Source organism: Lynx canadensis, chromosome E3 (genome assembly GCF_007474595.2).
Source record: "Lynx canadensis isolate LIC74 chromosome E3, mLynCan4.pri.v2, whole genome shotgun sequence".
NCBI classification, from domain to species: domain Eukaryota; kingdom Metazoa; phylum Chordata; class Mammalia; order Carnivora; family Felidae; genus Lynx; species Lynx canadensis.
Window position 1 is genome coordinate 17,537,244 of NC_044318.1, and position 19,834 is coordinate 17,557,077.

Here is a 19,834-nt window from a genome sequence, read left to right on the forward strand (position 1 = left end):
ACAGACATGCTCAGACTGGCTGTGCTAAATCATTTCAACAGTGTCTGGATCTATAGATATTGGAGAGTCAAAAGCCTCTTGAGTTAAGATACCCCACGCAGCAGGGTAAAACTCATTATGACTTCCTTTTGCATGTAGTGATACACACGTGAGCTACTGAACTGCATGTGAGATGCTGTAGTTCTTATGTGGTTTCCTTTTTCCTATTGTGTGCAAGTCTTTTATTTGGCTGGGTTGGTTACCTAGGAAACAGCTGCAGGGTAAAGATGGATTGGCTGTTTGGGAAATAGAATCACAGGCCCCTTAAAGAAGCAAAGGACCTATTGGATAAAACAAAAATTAGTGAATGGCTGAGCTTGTGGTTAATTATTAATTAGTGTGCCTTAGGAAGTCACATTGAGCAAGACAAGGTCTACAGAAGAACCTATTTAATCCTGCATGATTTTAACTTTAGCTTGTTTTTAATTCTTTCAAGCTCACCAAATGCTTATTAAGTCCTGCTTTGTGCCCACTGCTACAGGCCATTCCAGGGGGTTTCCAATGAAGTAGAAGGTTCAGTTCTCTCCTGAAAGGCCCATTTTCTGTTTGAGGTAAAAAAGAAGCTACCTTAAAATCAAGTGCATGATTGTGTGACACAGACTAAATGTGCCCAGAGAATTTGGAGGATGTAAAAGGTCTTGGCTAGTCAACATGAGAGATGGATTTGAATCTACAAACAGGAGATAATTCTTTGAGGTAAAAGATGAAATTTAAAGACCTGGTGTGAGTTTGGGCACAACAGTACCTGAATTTACAAGATGTAATAGCAGCAGCACAGTTAACCTTTGCATATCCCTCTCCCCAGACAGCTTATGGAAAATATGTGACTATGATAGAAGTTATGTTGACCTAGAGTCTTACTCAAGAGAAAGAATTATAGCAGCAATGTCGACTCTTTGTACTAGCCCTCCTATAATTTATTTAAGGAAAGTCTGTTTTCACTAAAAGTGTGACAGAGTATTGGTTTTTAGAATCTCTGACCATACAGCAATGCTGGGCACATAGACATTCAATAAAATTTTTGTGAATTGATGTACTTACGTACAGCATATCTCAGCTAGCTTTAGCATTCTTTTCTTCCAGAATGTAGCTGCTGAGTATTTGGTCTTGATGTGTGGTAGTAAGGACCTTTGTAAATATAGGAGTATAACTCTGCTTTTAAAACTGAACATGTGTCAGATTATTTCCATTTGGTTTGTAGCAGGGACAGCTCTCATTTTCATTGTCTTACTTGTTCTGTTTGTAGTCATTTGATGTGGTATGCCAGTCAGTAGAAGCAGCAAGAGCAGTCCCCCTTAGCAAGCTTAACAATCTACAGGCACAGGAAGTTACATTGAATTTGAGCCCTAACGCTCTTTGCCATATCTATAAACGGGAGGTAAGAGGTAGCATAAGAATACTCAGAAATATTTTGAAGGAAAGACAGTTTAGTTACTGGACCTACAATTTTAAATATTTGTCAGCAACAAGTAATTATCAAATGTAAATCTAAGTTCATTAGTTATATAGTGTTACCAATAAAACTTTCTTTGCATTTTAAATGAAGTTGTGAAGAAAGTTACTGCTGTAATCAGAATCCACAGTATTGGATTTTGTCAGAGGATTTTTCATTGCCTGTTGTCTATTCTTAGAGCAATTACAGTTTTATAAATGGGATAGTGACTATAAAGGGTAATTTGTTAGAAGTCTTTTGCTGAATGATCAAGAGTAGTTTCCTGTTCATTCTTGAGCATTCTGTGAATCCCTTCTTTATTTCCAAAATTATAATAAAATGCTTTATCATAAGACAAGCTCTATCCCCCAAGTTTTCTTTTCAACGAAACTTTTTACGGTTTCAATTTAAAAACAATTACGCAACTTCCTGGTACCTACTCACCCTATGCTCTCCCTTTTTCTGGTTCAGGCAATTTCAAGGTTAGCAATTAAGTGTCAAAAACTTTTAACTGATTTACTTCTCTTAGACCTACTAAGTCACTGAGCTCCAAGCAGCACCTAGAAAGGATAGTGTGTGGAATTATTATAAAGGTTTGCTCACTTTCTATTCCCCTCCCAACCCCCATACGTCTCCATTCTGCCAGAGACAATCCCAAATTATAATGCTGTTTACCTATGTGGAGATCACAAGATGGGCCTAATTATTGGATGATTTGACAGAAAAGGGTACAGCTTCTTTGAGTGCTCTTCTTCCACTCTACCAAAAGAGTTATAGTCAGAATTAGCATTGAGGGTACGGGGGACTACAACTCAGTTTTCAGAAAACTGATTTTTCACTTCATTTTCTTTGAACACTTGGTTTATTTCTAAAAATATATCAATGGCAAAACACAGGTTGCAGGGGCGCCGGGTGGCTCAGTCAGTTGAGTGTCTGACTCTTGATTTCGTCTCCAGTTGGCTCAGGTTGTGACCCAGGGTCGTGGGATTGAGCCCGAGTCAGACTCCACACTGAGCATGCAGCCTGCTTAATAGCCTGCCTCTCTCTCTCTCCCTCTTTCTCTCTCTCTCCCTCTGTCCTTCTCTCTCTCTCCCTCTCTCCCTCTCTCCCCCTCTCTCTCTCCCCCCCTCCCTCCCTCCCCGCCTCCCTCCCCCCCCCATCTCCCCCTTGCCCCCCCTCCAGTAGCCCCATCCACCTACACGTGCATCTATATCCTCATGTCCAGCTCTGGTCTACCTTTCCCACTAAGGCAGGTTCCCATAATGTCTCTAGGAATTTTACTGACTGTCCTCAAAAAAGGCACTTGTTTGTGGCAAGTGCTGTGATTTTGAGGTTAATGTGTTTTTGGTGGTGGTGGTGTTAATGTTTTTGCTCAAATTGAGAAAGTAATTAAGACCAAAAAAAGATGCAGAAATCTATTATGTTTTCAGTAGTTACAGGAATTTCTTTTCTTGTGTTTTAGACAACAGTTTTCCCATTTGTAGATGCTCTTAAAGGGAGAAACAAGCAGTTTTCACTCAAAAGTAACATTTTAATTGTTCTTCTTAATGAGGAAGAGAATAAAATAAATACTTTTGCCTTCCATATCTAGGTTTCTATAAATCAGTTCACCCTAAATTTGATAGAGGGGTTCCTTGGGTTTGACATAAGAACATGTTTATGTAAAAATAGCACCTGATGTTTTACAAAAATCACTTTCATGTTATTTAAATGAGAGAGGGGGCCTTTGAAAAGTTTCCACTAATGCCTTTGCTCCTCTGCTGAAGCATGCTGGTAATGGTTTAGCAATCTGAACAGTTGTACGTTGTACAAATTGTTGAACTTACCAAATGGGGGAAGACCTACCAGTTTTCCCAACTTTTCCTTGAACTTAATGGAAAGGTATTTATATTATAATATTCTTAGGCTTTTTAACTTTAATAAAATATGTTCTAATATTTAATCCATTATTTAATTTTATCTCTATATTATGATTAGATATTTCAAGTTTGCCTTCATTTTCCTGAAAAGTGTTTTTCTCCTCATCCAAAATCAGATAATGTACATTGGGTCTTGGATCTGAGAATAGAAAAGTTCCACTTCTTTCTGCTAGTATGTAAGTTCCACAAGAGCAGGAACCTCATCTGTCTTGTTTGTTATTTCGCTAGAGCCCAGAACATTGCCTGACACAAGTACTCCGAAAAGTACTTGTTCAATGAGTGACTGAAAGAACTGCCTCTTGTGGTTTTGTGATTTTTTTTTTTTAAGTTCATTTTGTATGTTAAGTATGACTACGTTGTGAATTGCAGAATGCTGAATAATAAGACTCGGTGAAATAAATGCCTGAGCGATCCACACAGAAATAAGATGACTCAGGGGGTGTTGGTGGGGAATATTCCCTGGAATGACAAACCCACTCAAGTGTTCCCACCTTTTTGCATCTCCCCAGGAGCACTCACTGTGGGCCTTGTGCGACAGTGTCAGACAATCCATGGACGAGACCGGACGTGCATCCCACCTCGGCTTCCCCCAGAGTGGGTCACCACACTGTTTTTTATCATCATGGGAATCATTTCATTGACTGTCACATGTGGTTTGCTGGTGGCTTCCCACTGGCGAAGAGAAGCTACAAAATATGCTCGATGGATAGCCTTCACTGGAAGTAAGTAACCTGTGCTCACCAAATTTGTCTAGAAGGCGCGCACTCTGGTAGTTTAATGAAGATAATCCAGAATCAGTAATAAGGACTCCGTAATCATCAAAGAGCACCCCCACTCTGGCCATCACATAGACTCTGCGCAGCCCCGTCAGTTCTTCAGGATTCTCACCACAAGACCAAGACGTCCGAGACCTTAATTGCTTTGTATAAAATGCTATCTTAATGAATTTTATTTTTGCTCACATTGTAACATAAGTGTTCCAGGTCTGTGGCTCAGAGCTACCCCTAACCCAAGTCTTTTACTCTTCTTAAAGGTATTGGCATCCTCTACCAAATAAAGATAAATCTAGAAGAGAATATACAGAAGTATAAATTAGATTAAGGTGGTGATTTACTTTTCAGTATCATTAATTTGAGTTTCTGCTATGAGTTGTTGTGGGACCATTGAAAAATCAGCACATATGGTTGTTTGATAATTATTCATCAACATTTCTTACTCCATTAAGCTATGCCCCATGGTATGATATATATTATACATTCTCTTGTACTTTGCAAGATTGGTTTAATTTCCCAACACATCACTGGCTTTTCCCAAATTAAAAGCAGCAAAAATGCACAAAGGAAAGATATCTCTGTAATTTTGCCTTCTTGTTTCTTTCTCTGTAAAGTAATTTTGCTCCCCTTCCCCCAGAGGGAGAGGACATTTGTCAATGTCTGGAAACATTTTTGATTGTCACAGTGAAGGGGATCCTACTGATATCTTGATAAGAGGCCAGGGATAGGGTAAAACATCCTACAAATGTGAGGGACACTCCCCACAACAAAGACTTATCTGGCCCAAAATGGCAATGGAAATGTACTTATATTGTAATATTCTTAGGCTTTTTAACTTTAATAAAAGTTAAAGTTATATAAAGAACAGAATAACTAACGGTACTTATGCCAAATACCATGGGGTTTGACATCTAATTCAATGCCTTATAATTATCTCAGGTTTGCATAAGCTTTAAAAAATGAATATTATAATACAGCTTACTTTCACTTGATATTTTCATTTAGAACTTGTATCGTAGGAGTAAAACATAATCCCATGTCTCCCCATTAGTGTTAGATTAGAACTCATTTTATCCTTAAAGACCCTAAGATAGGAACATTAGTTCATGAGTCTCCATTTCTTCCCATCTCTCTGTGAAGCGCTTTAATGTGTATGTTTCTGGCTCTGTTTTATTTTTGTCTACATATCTCCCTTAGTTTTAAAACTTAGATCAAGTTGCCTTTGACTAAAAAAGTCTTCATTTTTGTTAAGAAATGTGAAACAAGTTGAAGACCTGTTTGAGGTCAAACAGACCTCCTGAGACCATTCTTTTCTGTATAGTAGGGTCCACAGGCAGCTGTAGAGACAGTGCTGCTAAATTAAAGGGTATTGATGAAGAATTTAAAGAGAATTGTTACTCACAGATACAATTACTTATCAGGTAGAATTCATTCTTTAAGAAGTAAAATAAAATCAAAGAAGGAGTATTTAGTTTATGGATTTTTAACTTTTAAAAAGAATATGTGCATATGGTACATAATTCAAAGCCTAAGAAAGGGTCACTAGGTGAAAAGTAAGTCTTACTTGTGGCTCCATCACCTAGCTACTCAATACCTCTTTGCTGGAAGCAACCATTGTTACCAGTTTCTGGGATTGCCTACCAGAGGTGCCCTGTGGATAGAAACGTATATGTGTGAATGTTCTATAAATAATATTCTGTTTATACTGTTCTGTACCTTGGTTTTTCAGCTCAACAATATCTCCTAGTTAACGTCATCTAATCCAGCACAGAGCTGCATTACTCTTGTGTGCTTCCTTCAATAGGTTGTTTTTGTTAACAGAGCTAGTCTGCTGGGGTGGCAGTCTTCAGAGAGATTGAGCTCCCCCTGGTGTTTCCACTCAGCCTTTGAAAACGTACTTTATCTCTATTTTATATATTTCTATTCCACTTAAATTACAGTTTTGGTCAGAATGTCAGGGTAACATTTTCTGACAGGTTTACACAGTGGGGAACTGTCAGAGGAGAGCCGCATGTGATGCAGCTTGCCTCTGAGAGCAAGGGTAACAAAGGTGTGTTTTTTTCTTCAAGTCTGACCCCTTATCCTTTCCTCTGCCACTGTAATTTACATTCTCATCTCCCAATACACCCAATATCCAGCTCTCACCACCAAGAAATCTGTGCCATGGAAGATTTGAAGCTATTGTCTTTACAGGCTTATTTAGAACCCAAAATTTAATTGTCAAAAGTTGATAGGTATTATCAGCATTAATATTTTTTTTTAATTTTTTTAACGTTTTTATTTATTTTTGAGACAGAGAGAGACAGAGCATGAATGGGGAGGGGCAGAGAGAGAGGGAGACACAGAATCGGAAGCAGGCTCCAGGCTCTGAGCCATCAGCCCAGAGCCCGATGTGGGACTCGAACTCATGGACCATGAGATCGTGACCTGAGCCGAAGTCGGACGCTCAACCGACTGAGCCACCCAGGCGCCCCATTAATAATTTTTTTTAAGTTTATTTATTTTGGGGGAGAGATTGAGAGAGAGAGGCAAAGATGGAGGGAGAATCCCAAGCAGGCCCCATGCTGTCAACTCAAAGCCTGACGCAGGGCTTGAACTCATGAAACTGAGATCGTGACCTGAGCCAAAATCAAGAGCCAAACACTTAACCAGCTGAGCCACCCAGGCACCCCTACATTAATAATATTTTAAGATCTAAAGTAACTTCACAGGTCCCAATAGCTTAAAAGAAAACTCATCCTGGAGCACCTGGGTGGCTCAGTCAGTTGAGCATCCGACTTTGGCTCAGGTCATGATCTCACAGTTCGTGGGTTCAAGCCCCACATCGGGCTCTGTGCTGACAGCTCACAGCCTGGAGCCTGCTTCGGATTCTGTGTCTCCCTCTCTCTCAGCCCCTCCCCTGCTCATGTTCTGTCTCTCTCTCAAATATAAATAAATGTTAAAAGTTAAAAGAAAAAGAAAAGAAAAGAAAACTCATCCACTTACATTAAATCTTCCCAGAAGTATAGAGAACCTAATTCTCTGGATTAAAAACCAAGATTAGATCGAATAGGAGTTTATTGCTTCCTTAACATCTCATTAAGCTTTTTGTAACTAACTTGGAAAATATTTAACTATTGTAAAATATTAAACTCTACTTTAAATATAGTCATTAAATGATTACTCCATTGTAAAAGATAGATTTTATTTTATAGTAGAAAATAGAAAAGGATAAGAATGAAGTTGGCACATTAACAGAATGAACAATTGTAATATCTGTGTATCTCTAAAGCACTTCTAAATTATTTGTTTCTTGAGATTAGATTAGTCAACATTAAGAAACAAGTTGTTTTTAAAACAATAACTTTATCCCATTGTTATTCTATTAGTTTGTGTATACACATGTAGATTGTGATTTCATTTTACTTACCAAGCCATATTAAGGCAGAAGAACCATTAGAAATTTGTGACAGATGACACTGATAACTGGACATTGACAGTACTAATAGTCTTTCCTGCTGACTATACAACAGAAAGGCCAGAAAACCTAATACTTGACTCTTTCACTTGTCCTGTAGTAGGCATCTGAAAGAATACAAATTCACTTATGTAACATTATTTGGTGTGGTTCATTGGCCCAAAAAGAAATAGTCTCTATGTCTGTCTATATAATATAAAATAATCCACCTAAGTGGTGCAAAGCAAACAGAATGCTGAGGTGTTCCTTAAACTAGTGTATTAATTAAGAAAATGTTACTTCTTAATACCTTGGATATTGCCTTAGAGGTATTTCTTCCAGGAAAAGATTCCTAATTGGTTTTTTAAGGACTCACCTATTAAACTTGTTGATTGCTTAACACAGAAATAATTTAGGACAAGTGTTGGCTGGTATGTTTATCCAGGACTCTGTATTCCTGATACAGAAAAAAGTTGTGTTTAACTTGGAAAAAGTTTCTCATTTGGTTAATGATGGAGAGCTTCAAACCCTTCACATGCAGTGAGTATAGTAACCTATGTTCACATTACACTGAAAAAAATGTTTCTGCCTCCAAAGAAATTTGAATGACTGTGAATATTTGACTAATGTGCTTTCAAAAAGCATAAAATATTTCCTTGAAAAAGCTAGCCTATCAGTAGGTAATTTGTGTTCGCTAAGAAGAGTGTTTCTTTGGTAGCCCAGGGGAGCAAGCTGTTTGCTAAAATAGAGGGCTGTGGAACTCTACCCAGATACTGGGTTTTCTGATACCTTTCTAGAAACATTTTAGCAACTAATATACAGTATTTCATGGTGTTTGTATACAAAACTCAAAAGAGTGTCCTCCTGTCCCACTTTAACCCCTGTGTACTCAGAAACCTGAGAGAGATTTTATTTTTTTCTAATATTGTCCATAATGAGAGATAATGAGAGAGTTTGCTAATCATCTCAGAAGGCTGAGATTCTTTCCACTAGATGATTTTAAATCATTAAGATAAATGGTACTATATTTGTGTGTACCTTTTCTCCATTTCTAATACCGAGAGGAGCTGAGAATTAACAGGATAATAACTATGATGATCATCATATGCAACATTTATTCATCACATACTGTCAACCTGGCACCATGCCAGGGACTTGACATTGTTTTGTTTATCCTTCTGGTATTTACCCCATTTTTAAAAGGAAACCAGAAGCCTAAGATTGCTAAGCTATAAATAGTGGAGCCAGAACATAGCCCCTATCTGATTCTAGTCAGAGCCCTTAATCACTACATTAAACGGTCAAGTATACTTTATGTAAACACCTGAAACTAATGTAACACTGTATGTTAAATATACTGAAATTAAGATATTTTTAAATTAAAGTTAAAAAAAAGAATAGTCTACGTAAGCACTTAGTAGGTTTGGAGGCCTTTCTTAATGCTGATATTCAAAATCGTCCTAACACTTATATAAAAGGCTTTTACTGTATTTAATTGTTAGGCTTTGTGGATATTATGTGATATATAGCATATGTAAATCTTTGACAAGTGCGCCGTGTTTTAACAGGTTTGACCACGTTATCAACCCATAACCCTTCTTCTTTTAAACTTCCTTTGTGCCAAATTTTCATTGTTTTCTTCATCACCAAACCGTGTTACTAATGTTGTGTTTTGGTTTGTTTTACAGTGATCCTTTTCTGTATGGCTGCCCTAATATTTCCAATAGGATTTTACATCAATGAAGTCGGAGGTCAACCTTATAAATTACCCAACAACACAGTAGTTGGGTCATCATACGTACTTTTTGTCTTATCAATTTTCTTTACTATAGTAGGACTTCTATTTGCTGGCAAAGTTTGTTTACCAGGCTGATGAATGTCTAATTTGCTCAACTCTTTTATTATTTTTAATTTTATTTTATTTTTTTATTTTTGGAGGGGAGAGGACAAAGGCAAGGCATCTGAGCAGTCCTCTCATAGGAAGATGCTTAGATGAAACTGATGCCGAAAAGGAAAAAAAAAAATGCTTTGATTTGTTCTCACTATGCACTTTGGATTTAAAAAACAAACAAACAAACAAACAAACAAATAAGGAGAGCCTTTTCCATAACCAAATACAGACAATATTGACTAAATCTCCTGAGCATATTCAGGCAGTCAGGTCTGCACTGTGATAGCAACCTAGTGAAGGAGAATGCTTTATAATGAAAAGCATGTGGCCCTTTGTGACTCTGTTGTTCCGTTTTTAATGTCTAACGATTAATTGAGGAAAAAAAACAAACTCTAAGTATTTATGAGTCATGGTGGACCAGAGGCTTGCAAGAGAAGTTCACGTGGGGCTGGCCTCACCTCCTAAGAAATTAGTATTCACAGCTTCCTTGTAATGGTATGAGCCTTTGGTGCCAGAATGATTTGCTGTTGCATTACTACACCAAGAAGCCAATAGATCAAAACTTGTTTGCTAAAATGTATGTAAAATTCCTGAAATTCCCTATTCTCTGTGTACAAAACAAAACAAAAAAAAATCAAACACTAAGAAACATGTTGGGGGTGGGTGGGTGGGGAAAATATTCCTTATATTTATATAAATATATATATAATATATATATTTTGCTGATGCAGTATACAGTGTGTATATATGTGTGTGTGTGTGTGTGTGTGTGTGTGTGTAAATTTATATACACACACATGCAAACCGTTCCTGGAAGAGAACTCTGAATGCTTTGCTAGCAAAACACTGTGGTGTGCAAACCTAGAACTCAATAGAAAAAAAAGCCATTTATCTGAAGGCTGCGTAGTGGAGAGAGTCTTCAGTTTACCTCATTCTTTGTAGCAGCCCTTGATTTTAACAGGTTTTTGTAATAGGTACAAATAATCCCATACCTTTCTAGGTCCAATTTTAAGTTAAGCTAAAATTCTTTGTAGGATTAATTTATTTGTATATGATTGTAGAAGGTAAGATCATGTAAAATGTTATAATTTGGGGAATCTTGACACTATTTAAATTATTGGCAACTGTTGTCTGTTGTACAAAGGCTCTCTTTTTCTACTGGCTTAGTCTGTTACACGAATAATGCATTTTCTGTGTTCAAGCACACAACTTTACATAAATACAAAGTTCACTGCTAATGTCAGTTCATAATATTTTGGCTATCTACAACACTAACTTCGCTCTGCTATAAAAGTGAAATTTGTGTTCATCTGTATGCATTATTAACACATCTCCTTTACCAAAAACCTGAGCAATACAATGTTTTCTTTATATGCTATATGCCTTTGTTTGCTAGAAGCTAACATTTTTGTATTTACTTTAAAGGGCTGTACTAAACCCACAGCTTTACGTTTTCTCCTAGAAGCATTGCCACTAACCCTTGAATCCATAATAGTTTTAAAATACAGTATTTCTCTTCTCCACGTTTCCATGCTTTCATATCAGTGCTTAGTTGTTATTCCAGGTGAACACTATGACGATCTCCTGTTTGAGATGTGGGGCAGGAGGTTCTTTCTTGGCAATGGAGCTGAGTTTTTCTTCTTTTTAGTGAAACAGCAACCCAGATGTCCCTATCCAGTAGAGTTAGAGTCCCGTGTAGTCCATGCTTCACACAAACAGAAATGAATGCACTGTTTTTTCAAAAGAGCTCAATTATAAATTATAAGATGATTACTTCCGAGATGTGGCTGCCTCTTCAGATATTCAAAGAAGAAAATGGAGGAGCCTGACGTGTTTCACACTGGCTTGTTTGACATTCATATATCTTACTGTTAACTCAGCAGTATTTTATTGTGAAAGAAAACCCCAGTGTCCCTGCTCACTCAGGAGTCAGAAGAGGTGAACCACCACTCTGGTGCATTCCTTGAGTATTCTGGGGGAATGTCACACCTTTCCTTCCCAGGGTTAAAGAAACGTCTTGGGAAATGACTGAAGGAGACCGTTCTTCCCCAAGTATTATCATGTCTAGTTAATTCTGAGAAAACCACTGGGTGTGTTCTATGGACATTTGGGATTGCACTTCCCATTGTGATTTGATTGGTCCTCAGTCAAATGGATCACTTTGAAGGGAAGTTTTGGTTGTCACCATTAATACCACTGAGATAAAGTGTTAGCAAAGTATGGTTCAAATTAATTTATGATATGATCAAGAGCTTTTCTCTTCCAAAAGATGAATTTTATTGTAAATAGTTTCTCAAAATATTTTTAACTGGATCACAAGCATGGGGAGAGAAAGTTTCTCAGCTGCTAAGAATTTCCCCACTGTTTACTTCTTTCACTTACAGTGGTATTGCATATAAGATTACAAAATGTAAGGTTTTATTTGTATCTATTACCCAAACCATTAAATGTCTTTAATTTCCTCATTGTCTTGGAGGTCCAGTGCACAAAGGGCTGATAGGGGAACCCTCCCTCTAACCAGTCAGCACTCTAACCCAGGATTGAGATTGTCCCATCAAGTAGTATGTGAAGTCAAATCTTTGTACTCTTCCAGACCAAACAATGAAATGGATTCATTCATTTAAAATTCTATAAATTCTGTAAGTGAAAAGATAGACAACTGTCAGCAGTTGCTTTTTAAAAAGATCACTATAATAAGTACTACATAGTACGATATTAATTTATAGCAGGAAATCATATCTTGTAAACTGTATATAAAACACTGTTTTATGGTGCAATCATTTGTCAAACTTTTGTCTGTTACATTGTTTTTAGAGTGTGCGCATTCTTCTCAGACCTAAGAACATCACTGTAAAATCTGCTGAAAACTGTTTATAGGTTTTATTTGCACAAGACTTAATTAGTTTGAAATTTTTGGAAGCTCCTATTGAACATGCCTAAACATCTGTAAACATGAAAAATCTTGGATTCATTAAAAGCAAACATTTCAGTATGATTTTTCCCAAAGGTAATCCATGTTCTATGTTGTTAATGTGTGTACGTAACTTTTCTGACTCTTATACTTCTTATCCTATTTTCTCTTCCATTTGTTTTGTTTTTGAAGAATAGCTCCTCTTTTTTTTTTTTTTTTTTTTTTTTTAATGTTCTAAATGACCAAAACACTTCATTGGTTTTTACCCTTCTGCCTAAAGCTTTGATATCCCTGCTTGATGTTCTGTGAATTCACTGTTTAATCTCTTAAGTAAAATAATAAACAGTCCTGGTGACATACAATCTATTGATTTAGAGGAAAGGCCCTGAAAAAGTATTGGAAACTAACTTTAGATATACTCTTAGCTATCATTTCGCATCGTGGGCTTCATGGGAAGAACATGTTGCATTTATTTTGTCTTTATTAAAAGACTACTAGCCACAAGTTACTCTGATTATAGTAACTGTTTTATCAACCTGCTTTGATCTTCTTTTAAAAATTAAATTTACATTCACAGTTCAAAACAGTAAGCTGTCTTTCAGAACTAATTTTTGAAGGATAAAAATATATGAAGGAAAAACATGGCCTGTGTAGGTTGCATTCCCTACACAGGACTTAACTAGTTGTATCACCTCAAGAGATTTTAGAGTTTGTGATCAAGGTCTGTATATTACCCCAAATTTTATTAAGAATTGTTTTCTAATTGGTTATAACATTTTTCAATTAATAATTTCAAAACAAATTGTTAATACAAACTGTATAAAATGAACATAATTTTCTTCACTTGTATTTTTGTTATTGAGCAAGTTTATCAAAATAAATTGTCTACTAAAGAAACTAAAAAGGCTTCTATTGCTTTGAAATAAGCTTTGATTTTAAGATTTTACTTCAGAAGTTGAATTCTTACAGAGGTTTTACCTATTCACACAGTGACAGTGCCGTGCCTCTTTGTTTTGTTTTAGCATCGGGCAGAGGGAAGGTCTCCATCTCTTTTTACACTCCTGCTCCCAGCTCCTTCCTTGGCAAGAGATGCCATTATTCTAGAGTGTAGATGAAGCCATATTTACCAATAAGAAGAGTCACTCAGCAGTAAAAAAAAAAAAAAAAAAAAAAAAAAAAAAAACCACATATACACATGTATGTGGCTTTCTCTTCTGCATCATATTTTTATGGACTGGGAGAGATCTACTGAGCCAAGGCCCTCAAAGCCAGCCATCTTGTGTTTCTTCCTCACACATAGACCTAAGCCATTCATCTTTGCTTCTGTTTCTACTTCACTGCAGGCCAAAGGATCTTAACTTCTAAGATTTTTAGATTGGGGTTGAAGGAGAGTACAGAGTCTCTAGACTCAACCATGTGCTCCATCACAGCTTTACTGCACCTTTCTCGAGGGGTCTTGGGATTAGCCCAGCTGAGTAATAGCTAATAATCAAATAAAGCACTGCATTTACTCTTTGCTGCTGTTTCTCCTTTATATGGCCTTTACAGGAGACTCATGGGGAGTATGAAGATAAAGACAAGATAGGATTTGGACATCCTTGAGTTCTGGATCATGAAGGCATCTTATCTTCTTAGGGTGGCCAGTCATCCCCATTTGCCTGAGACTGAGGGGTTCCCTGGGACATGAGACTTTCAGGCCTATAACTGGGAAAGTTCCATGCAAAAGGGATGAGCTGATCACCCTATCTTTATACCATCCAAATCTATCCTGATGTATAACACATGAGAGGTATTTGAAGAGTTCCGTAAATATTAATCAATAGATCAATTGGAAATTGTAATAGTAGACTTCCACTGAACTTATAAGATAGTGGGAGAAAACACTTTTCCTTCTTTTTGGTAATAATTTAGGAAAAAAACAGACTGGCTTTAAAAACAGTAACATGAAGGCACCTGACTGGCTAAGTCGGTAAAGCATACAATTCTTGATCTCAAGGTTGTGAGTTCAAGCCCCATGTTGGGCATAGAGCCTCCTTAAAAAACACAGCAACAAAAACCATAATAACATGAGTCCAAAAACACATTTTGACTTAGTCTTGCACTAACTTTGTTCTAACCACCGTATGAGAAGATTTTAGGAAAAATACCAAGACTAAAGGACTGGGTTCCTCTTATGCAAAGTCAACTCTTCTGGGTCACAGTTACCCAGCAACAAAGTAAAAGTAGGTATTTATAAATGGAATCAAAGATAGAAAGCATAATGCTGTATTACTTTTTTTTAGAGTTTTGGTTCTTTTCCCAGGAGGAGAAAACAATGGGATGGCATTTTCAAGCACATTCAAGTTTTCTACAATTCAGTCCCAGTTCCACTCACAGACTTATGACCACCCAAGATTAAATTTCAAGAAGAGATTTCTCATGAGACTCATAAGATTGTAGAGCTGGATGAAATCTAATAGAGCATATCCAGTGTTAACTTGTTCGAGATGAAAATGAAGGTCAAGGCCTCAGAAAAGTATACCGACTTTCCCAAAATCACACAACCAGCAGAGCCCTCAACCCAGGAGAAAATGCCTTTGACAAATAGTCATTGGGCAGTTGACCTAGGACAGCTGTTCTGGTCTACAGCCGTCTGAACCAGTCTTCCTTCAACTTCGATCTACTTCGATCCACCCGAATAACTTCTGCCAAAATAATCTTAACACGAAAGCATATCATTTCTTTTGAGTTCCTGTCATTCCTAATCTGCAGAATGCAGTCCCATCTTTGTTAACATAGCTTCATGATCTGGCTTTCGGTTTTGTTTCTTCCCCACCACTGTATCTTTTTTTTTTTTTTTTGTAGTTTTATTGTTTTATTAACACAAATACAATGTGCACATAAGCTGCTTGTCCATTCATTTTCTTCGCTGGCGCAGCCTGGCATTAGGATTGGTGACTCTAATGGACAGTTGGGCTGCTCTTTCCACAGTGGCTTTGTGGTTCTAGGAGGAGACAGTCTTACCACTGTATCTTTTTATCCTACGCAGACAAGCCAGCTATTCTCCATTCTTTCACTACACCTGCTCTTTGTCTTAGTTGTGGCTGCACTACCTCCTTCTCACAGTTTTCCCTAATACCTCTCATATTTGCAACATATTTAAGTTTTTTGTGCTTTCTCTCTTTGTTTATACCTCTGTAAAAGAACTTATTTGGGGCAAGTAGAGTGCCTGGATTCAAATCCTGCTTCCAAAATTCTAGCTGTGTGACCCTTGATAAATCACTTAGCCTCTGTGAGCCTTGGTTTTTTTCACCTATAGAATGGGGCTAATGTCGTAGGGTTACTGTCGGTTCAAATGAGAAAACAAGGAGAGCACCGGGCACATAGTAAGCGTTCAAATGTTAATTGCTGCTATTCTTATTTATAAATACTTGATCACTGGATTACAAACTCTTGAATGCAAGGAATGTGGCTTTCTCATTTTCCTTAGAGACCTGGCACAGTGATTTACATGTGAACTGAATTATCATAATTAAATTTGGGGCTAGGTTACAAAGAAAAATTATGAAACTGTATTTGAAAGACTTAATCTCCTGTCTGCCAGGATCATTTCAGTGAAATCCTTCGTAAAAGCAGAGGCTTTCCTAGATCAGCCTTTCATAAGTAAGTGTGGTTATTTTATTGGTAAGTATTTGACCGTGTAATACGCCAGTTTCTTTAGGATGTAAGACCTAAGACCATTACTACTCAAGACCCTTTGTGGACTCAAGACCCTTTACTACTGAATTCACAGTGCTCTCATGTGGACACTAATGCAAAAAGGACCAGGATGATGCAAGCACCCTGTTGATCCTGAGATAACTCTCTGGAGGCTTCTTTCAAGCTTTTGGGTCTCAGCTATCTAGAAGCCACAGATTTGGTATGTTTCACAAAGACTTGGTTCTGCCAAGATGGTTTTAATTATTTCTGCTAAAAGGAATAGACTCAAGGATTTGATCTCACTTTAAATGTAGTTGTCCCCAACTGGCCATTTTATGGCCTTTTAGTAAATACTGCCATTGTATTTGGTCATCATTAAATCAATCTCTATTATCTGTCAAGGCAAGTCACTAAAATAAATGCAGTCTGGCACTATTTTCATGTTGTTTAAATATTTAATTTACCTCCCTTAGACAATTCAAGTATTAAATAAAAAATTTTAAGTTTATTTATTTTGAGAGAAAGAGAGACTGGGGGAGGGGCAGAGAGAAGGGAAGAGAGAGAGAATCCCAAACAGGCTCCACACTGTCAGCGTGGACCCCAACATGGGGCTCAAACTCAAGAACCCTAAGATCATGACCTGAGTCAAAACCAAGAGTCAGATGCTTAACCAACTGGGTCATGCAGGCACCCTTCTTAAATAAATTTTTTTTAAAACCTCATTCTTTTACATCGCTTCAATCTCTATGGCAAAATGCAAATGCAGTTGAAGAACCAGAGAAAATCCTTTCTATTATGATAAATTGATGATAAATTGTTCTTGAGGAGAAAATAATCCATCCACTTATCTAAGAAAGCTTTTGACTACCTCATATTTTACTAATGTCATTAGTAGCAAAGTGAACTCGTATTGTGGTGTCACTCCCACTCATGCCACTCTAGCATTTCACCTCATTTTTACATCATCAGAAACATTTTCTTGTCTGAGATGCTGTTGTGGAGACGAAAGTTACCATAACCCTAAACTGGGGCAAAGGATTTTTTTTTTTTTTTGTACAGTAATACATTTGTAGAATTAAAAAAAAAAACTGTAAGAGATTTAAAGTCCCTCCTCAACCCACCTTCCAGAGATTATCACTGTTAACAGTTTATTAGGTATTCCTGCAGATATTTTGCTATAGTTACAATATATGTATATCATGTGTGTCTATACGCATGTTGTATACATGTGTGTCATGGGTATGTCCTGTTCAGTTGTTTTAAGAAAAACAAGATCATATTATACATACCTGTCACTACTTTTTTTAACTTATGGTGGACATCTTTGTTCAGTAAATATAAATCTTATGCATTTTTAGTGGCTGTATTGTGTGTGTGTGTGTGTGTGTGTGTTGATTTACTTCCTCCCTTTTTGATGTTCATTGTTGTTTCCAAGTTTTTTGCTATTACAAATAATGCTGCTATGAACTCAGGTCTTAGGTAACAGAAACTTCCCAAATATCATGATAACTAACATTCTAACTGAAGCATATCAACTACTGTATTAAGGCAGTTCATAAATTTTTAAATATTGTGTTTAAGAGATAATGGCATTCAATTAAGAGTTTGGAGAAAGAAACTAACATTAAATTCATGCTATTTTTTTTTAAGTTTATTTATTTAGTTTTGAGAAAGCACAAATGGGGTAGGGGCAGAGAGAAAGGAAAAGAGACTCCCAAGCAGGCTGCACACTGTTGGTATGGAGCCTGATGTGGGACCTGAACCCTCAACCTGTACGATCATGGCCTGAGCCAAAGTCATATGCTTAACCAACTAAGCCACCCAGGTGCTCCCATGCTATGTGTTTTTCCATATGTCCTCTTAATCATCCTCCTAAGGTAAAGTAGAAGTGGTATTTTATAGACCAGAAAACCATGGATCAATTTACCCAAGGTGAACAATTTATCCAAGGTTCAGTAACTAGTTACTATTGAATCTGGGTTTCAAACCTAGGCTCTCTGACTTCAAATCGAGGACTACCTCTGCTGTCCTGGCTAGTGTAAGGGAAATAAAAATAGCTTGTCCCAGTTGCATGATTTCTTGGCTCAGACATGAACAGCTGAATCTATGGTTTGCTTCTTCTGGATGAGGAATGCAAACAACCATAAAAGGTAGTCCTGCTTAGAAACAACCTATAAATGTTATATGTTTTGTTGAGGGGAAAAGTATGTAAGTTATTATAAAGTTGTGTTTAATCTTCCATCATTCCCCTCTCATTGTCAGACTTTCTGCAATCTTGCTACGTGGTAACTTCACTGATTGGTGAACTAGATGACGTCACCCCTTGATTTTACTGTTTCCCTTTTGGGAATTGTGTACCCAGGAAAATTTTCCCACACAGGCTATATCTTGTCCCCTCTGTAGCACTTAAAAGAACACCAATTAACTAGATCCCTGCTACCTTGTTGATAGGAAATCTACTGGCTATTGGTTTACCCTCGGGTCATTCACGGGTTCATGACCCAAATATTAAGAAGTCCCCTCTAACACGTTGGGATGAGCACTAGGTGTTGTATGTAAGTGATGAACCATGGGAATGTACCCCCAAAATCAAGAGCACACAGTACACACTGTATGCTAACCAATTTGACAATAAATTATATTAAAAAAATTTTTTTTAATTTAAATTTTTAAGAAAAGAAGCCCCCTCTAGTCATTTGTCATCTTTCTACACTTATTACTAGTGAGACATCAACTATTCCAGCCTGAATGGTGCAGTAGTTCGTGTCCATCCCACACTCGGGCCATGGCGAAGTTTGGTGAGCTGGGAACACTTTCTCCCTGGACTGAGGACGCATTTCCTCTTAGACCTTGGCATCTCAAAGTGTTGCTACCAAACAGTAGGTCTCTAACTCCCTCTGATTTTCAGATACCTGATTTCTTGACCTCTGTCTCTGTCAGTAACAATGACCTTTCAGTATTGGGTTTTGCTTCTTGTAAAATGTTGAAAAATCTATGTATCCTGGAGCAATGGGAATGGTGAGGGTATTAAACTACATGTCTTGGGCCTTCATGTCTTCCCAAATGGTGTCTCAAAGCTAGCCAGCCCCTTCTACCCAGGATTTCCAGTAGGGTGGGCACAAGGACCCTCACCTCTTGTTCACAGACTAGCTATTGGTTGGTTGCTTTCGGCCTTTTCTGACCTCCTTACCTCTCTCTGATCTCCCTCCTCTCCTGCCTTGTTGGGTGTCGACAAAATGCCCTTCCAAATGCCACGCTACTCTCAACCCATGACTACTCTGCCCACAGTAACAGGTAGGTAAACAATGTCAATTTGGGGGGGATTTTTTGTTTCCCATCTGGCCTAAAGGAACCACTAGTAGTGTCAACATTGGAAGAGGTACTCTGCTGTATGATGGTTACCACAAGTAGCACATGCTCTAAATTATAAAATCAAAGGTTCATAAAGTGAAGATAGTGATTTGAGAAATTACTTAGATGAACTAAGTAGAGATCTCCTAGCCTTTTACAAGCTGGTAGACATTGGGTACATCACTTCTCTCTTGACTTCCATAAAAGGAGTTGAGTTGAAGAGGTCCCCAACTAAGGGTCAAGGGCTGGTTACATCACAATCACCTGGGACCATTGTTAAAGATTCCTGTTCCCACACTCTACCACAGTTCTGTACCAGTCTCCCAAATGCGAATGTATGTATGTTTTCTTAGCAAACAACCCATGGGCACCTGGGTTTGGGAACCACTGCAGTGGATGATATC

The 19,834-nt window shown here is 37.5% G+C and overlaps 1 protein-coding gene across 2 annotated transcripts in view; it reads left to right on the plus strand.

The window, feature by feature from the left end:
• MOSMO (modulator of smoothened) overlaps nt 1–15,284 on the plus strand; it is a 59,114-nt gene extending 43,830 nt beyond the window's left edge. Inside the window, exons 2-3 of one of the 2 annotated variants that reach the window (XM_030300250.1) lie at nt 3,900–4,112; nt 14,704–15,284. In XM_030300250.1, the coding sequence (XP_030156110.1) occupies nt 3,900–4,112; nt 14,704–14,840 (350 nt within the window). In that variant the 3' untranslated portion in view covers nt 14,841–15,284. Of the gene's footprint in view, nt 1–3,899; nt 4,113–9,287; nt 10,105–14,703 lie in introns of those variants that run through there. The other variant, XM_030300249.1, reaches the window with a different exon arrangement.
• The last annotated feature ends 4,550 nt before the right edge of the window (nt 15,285–19,834 follow it).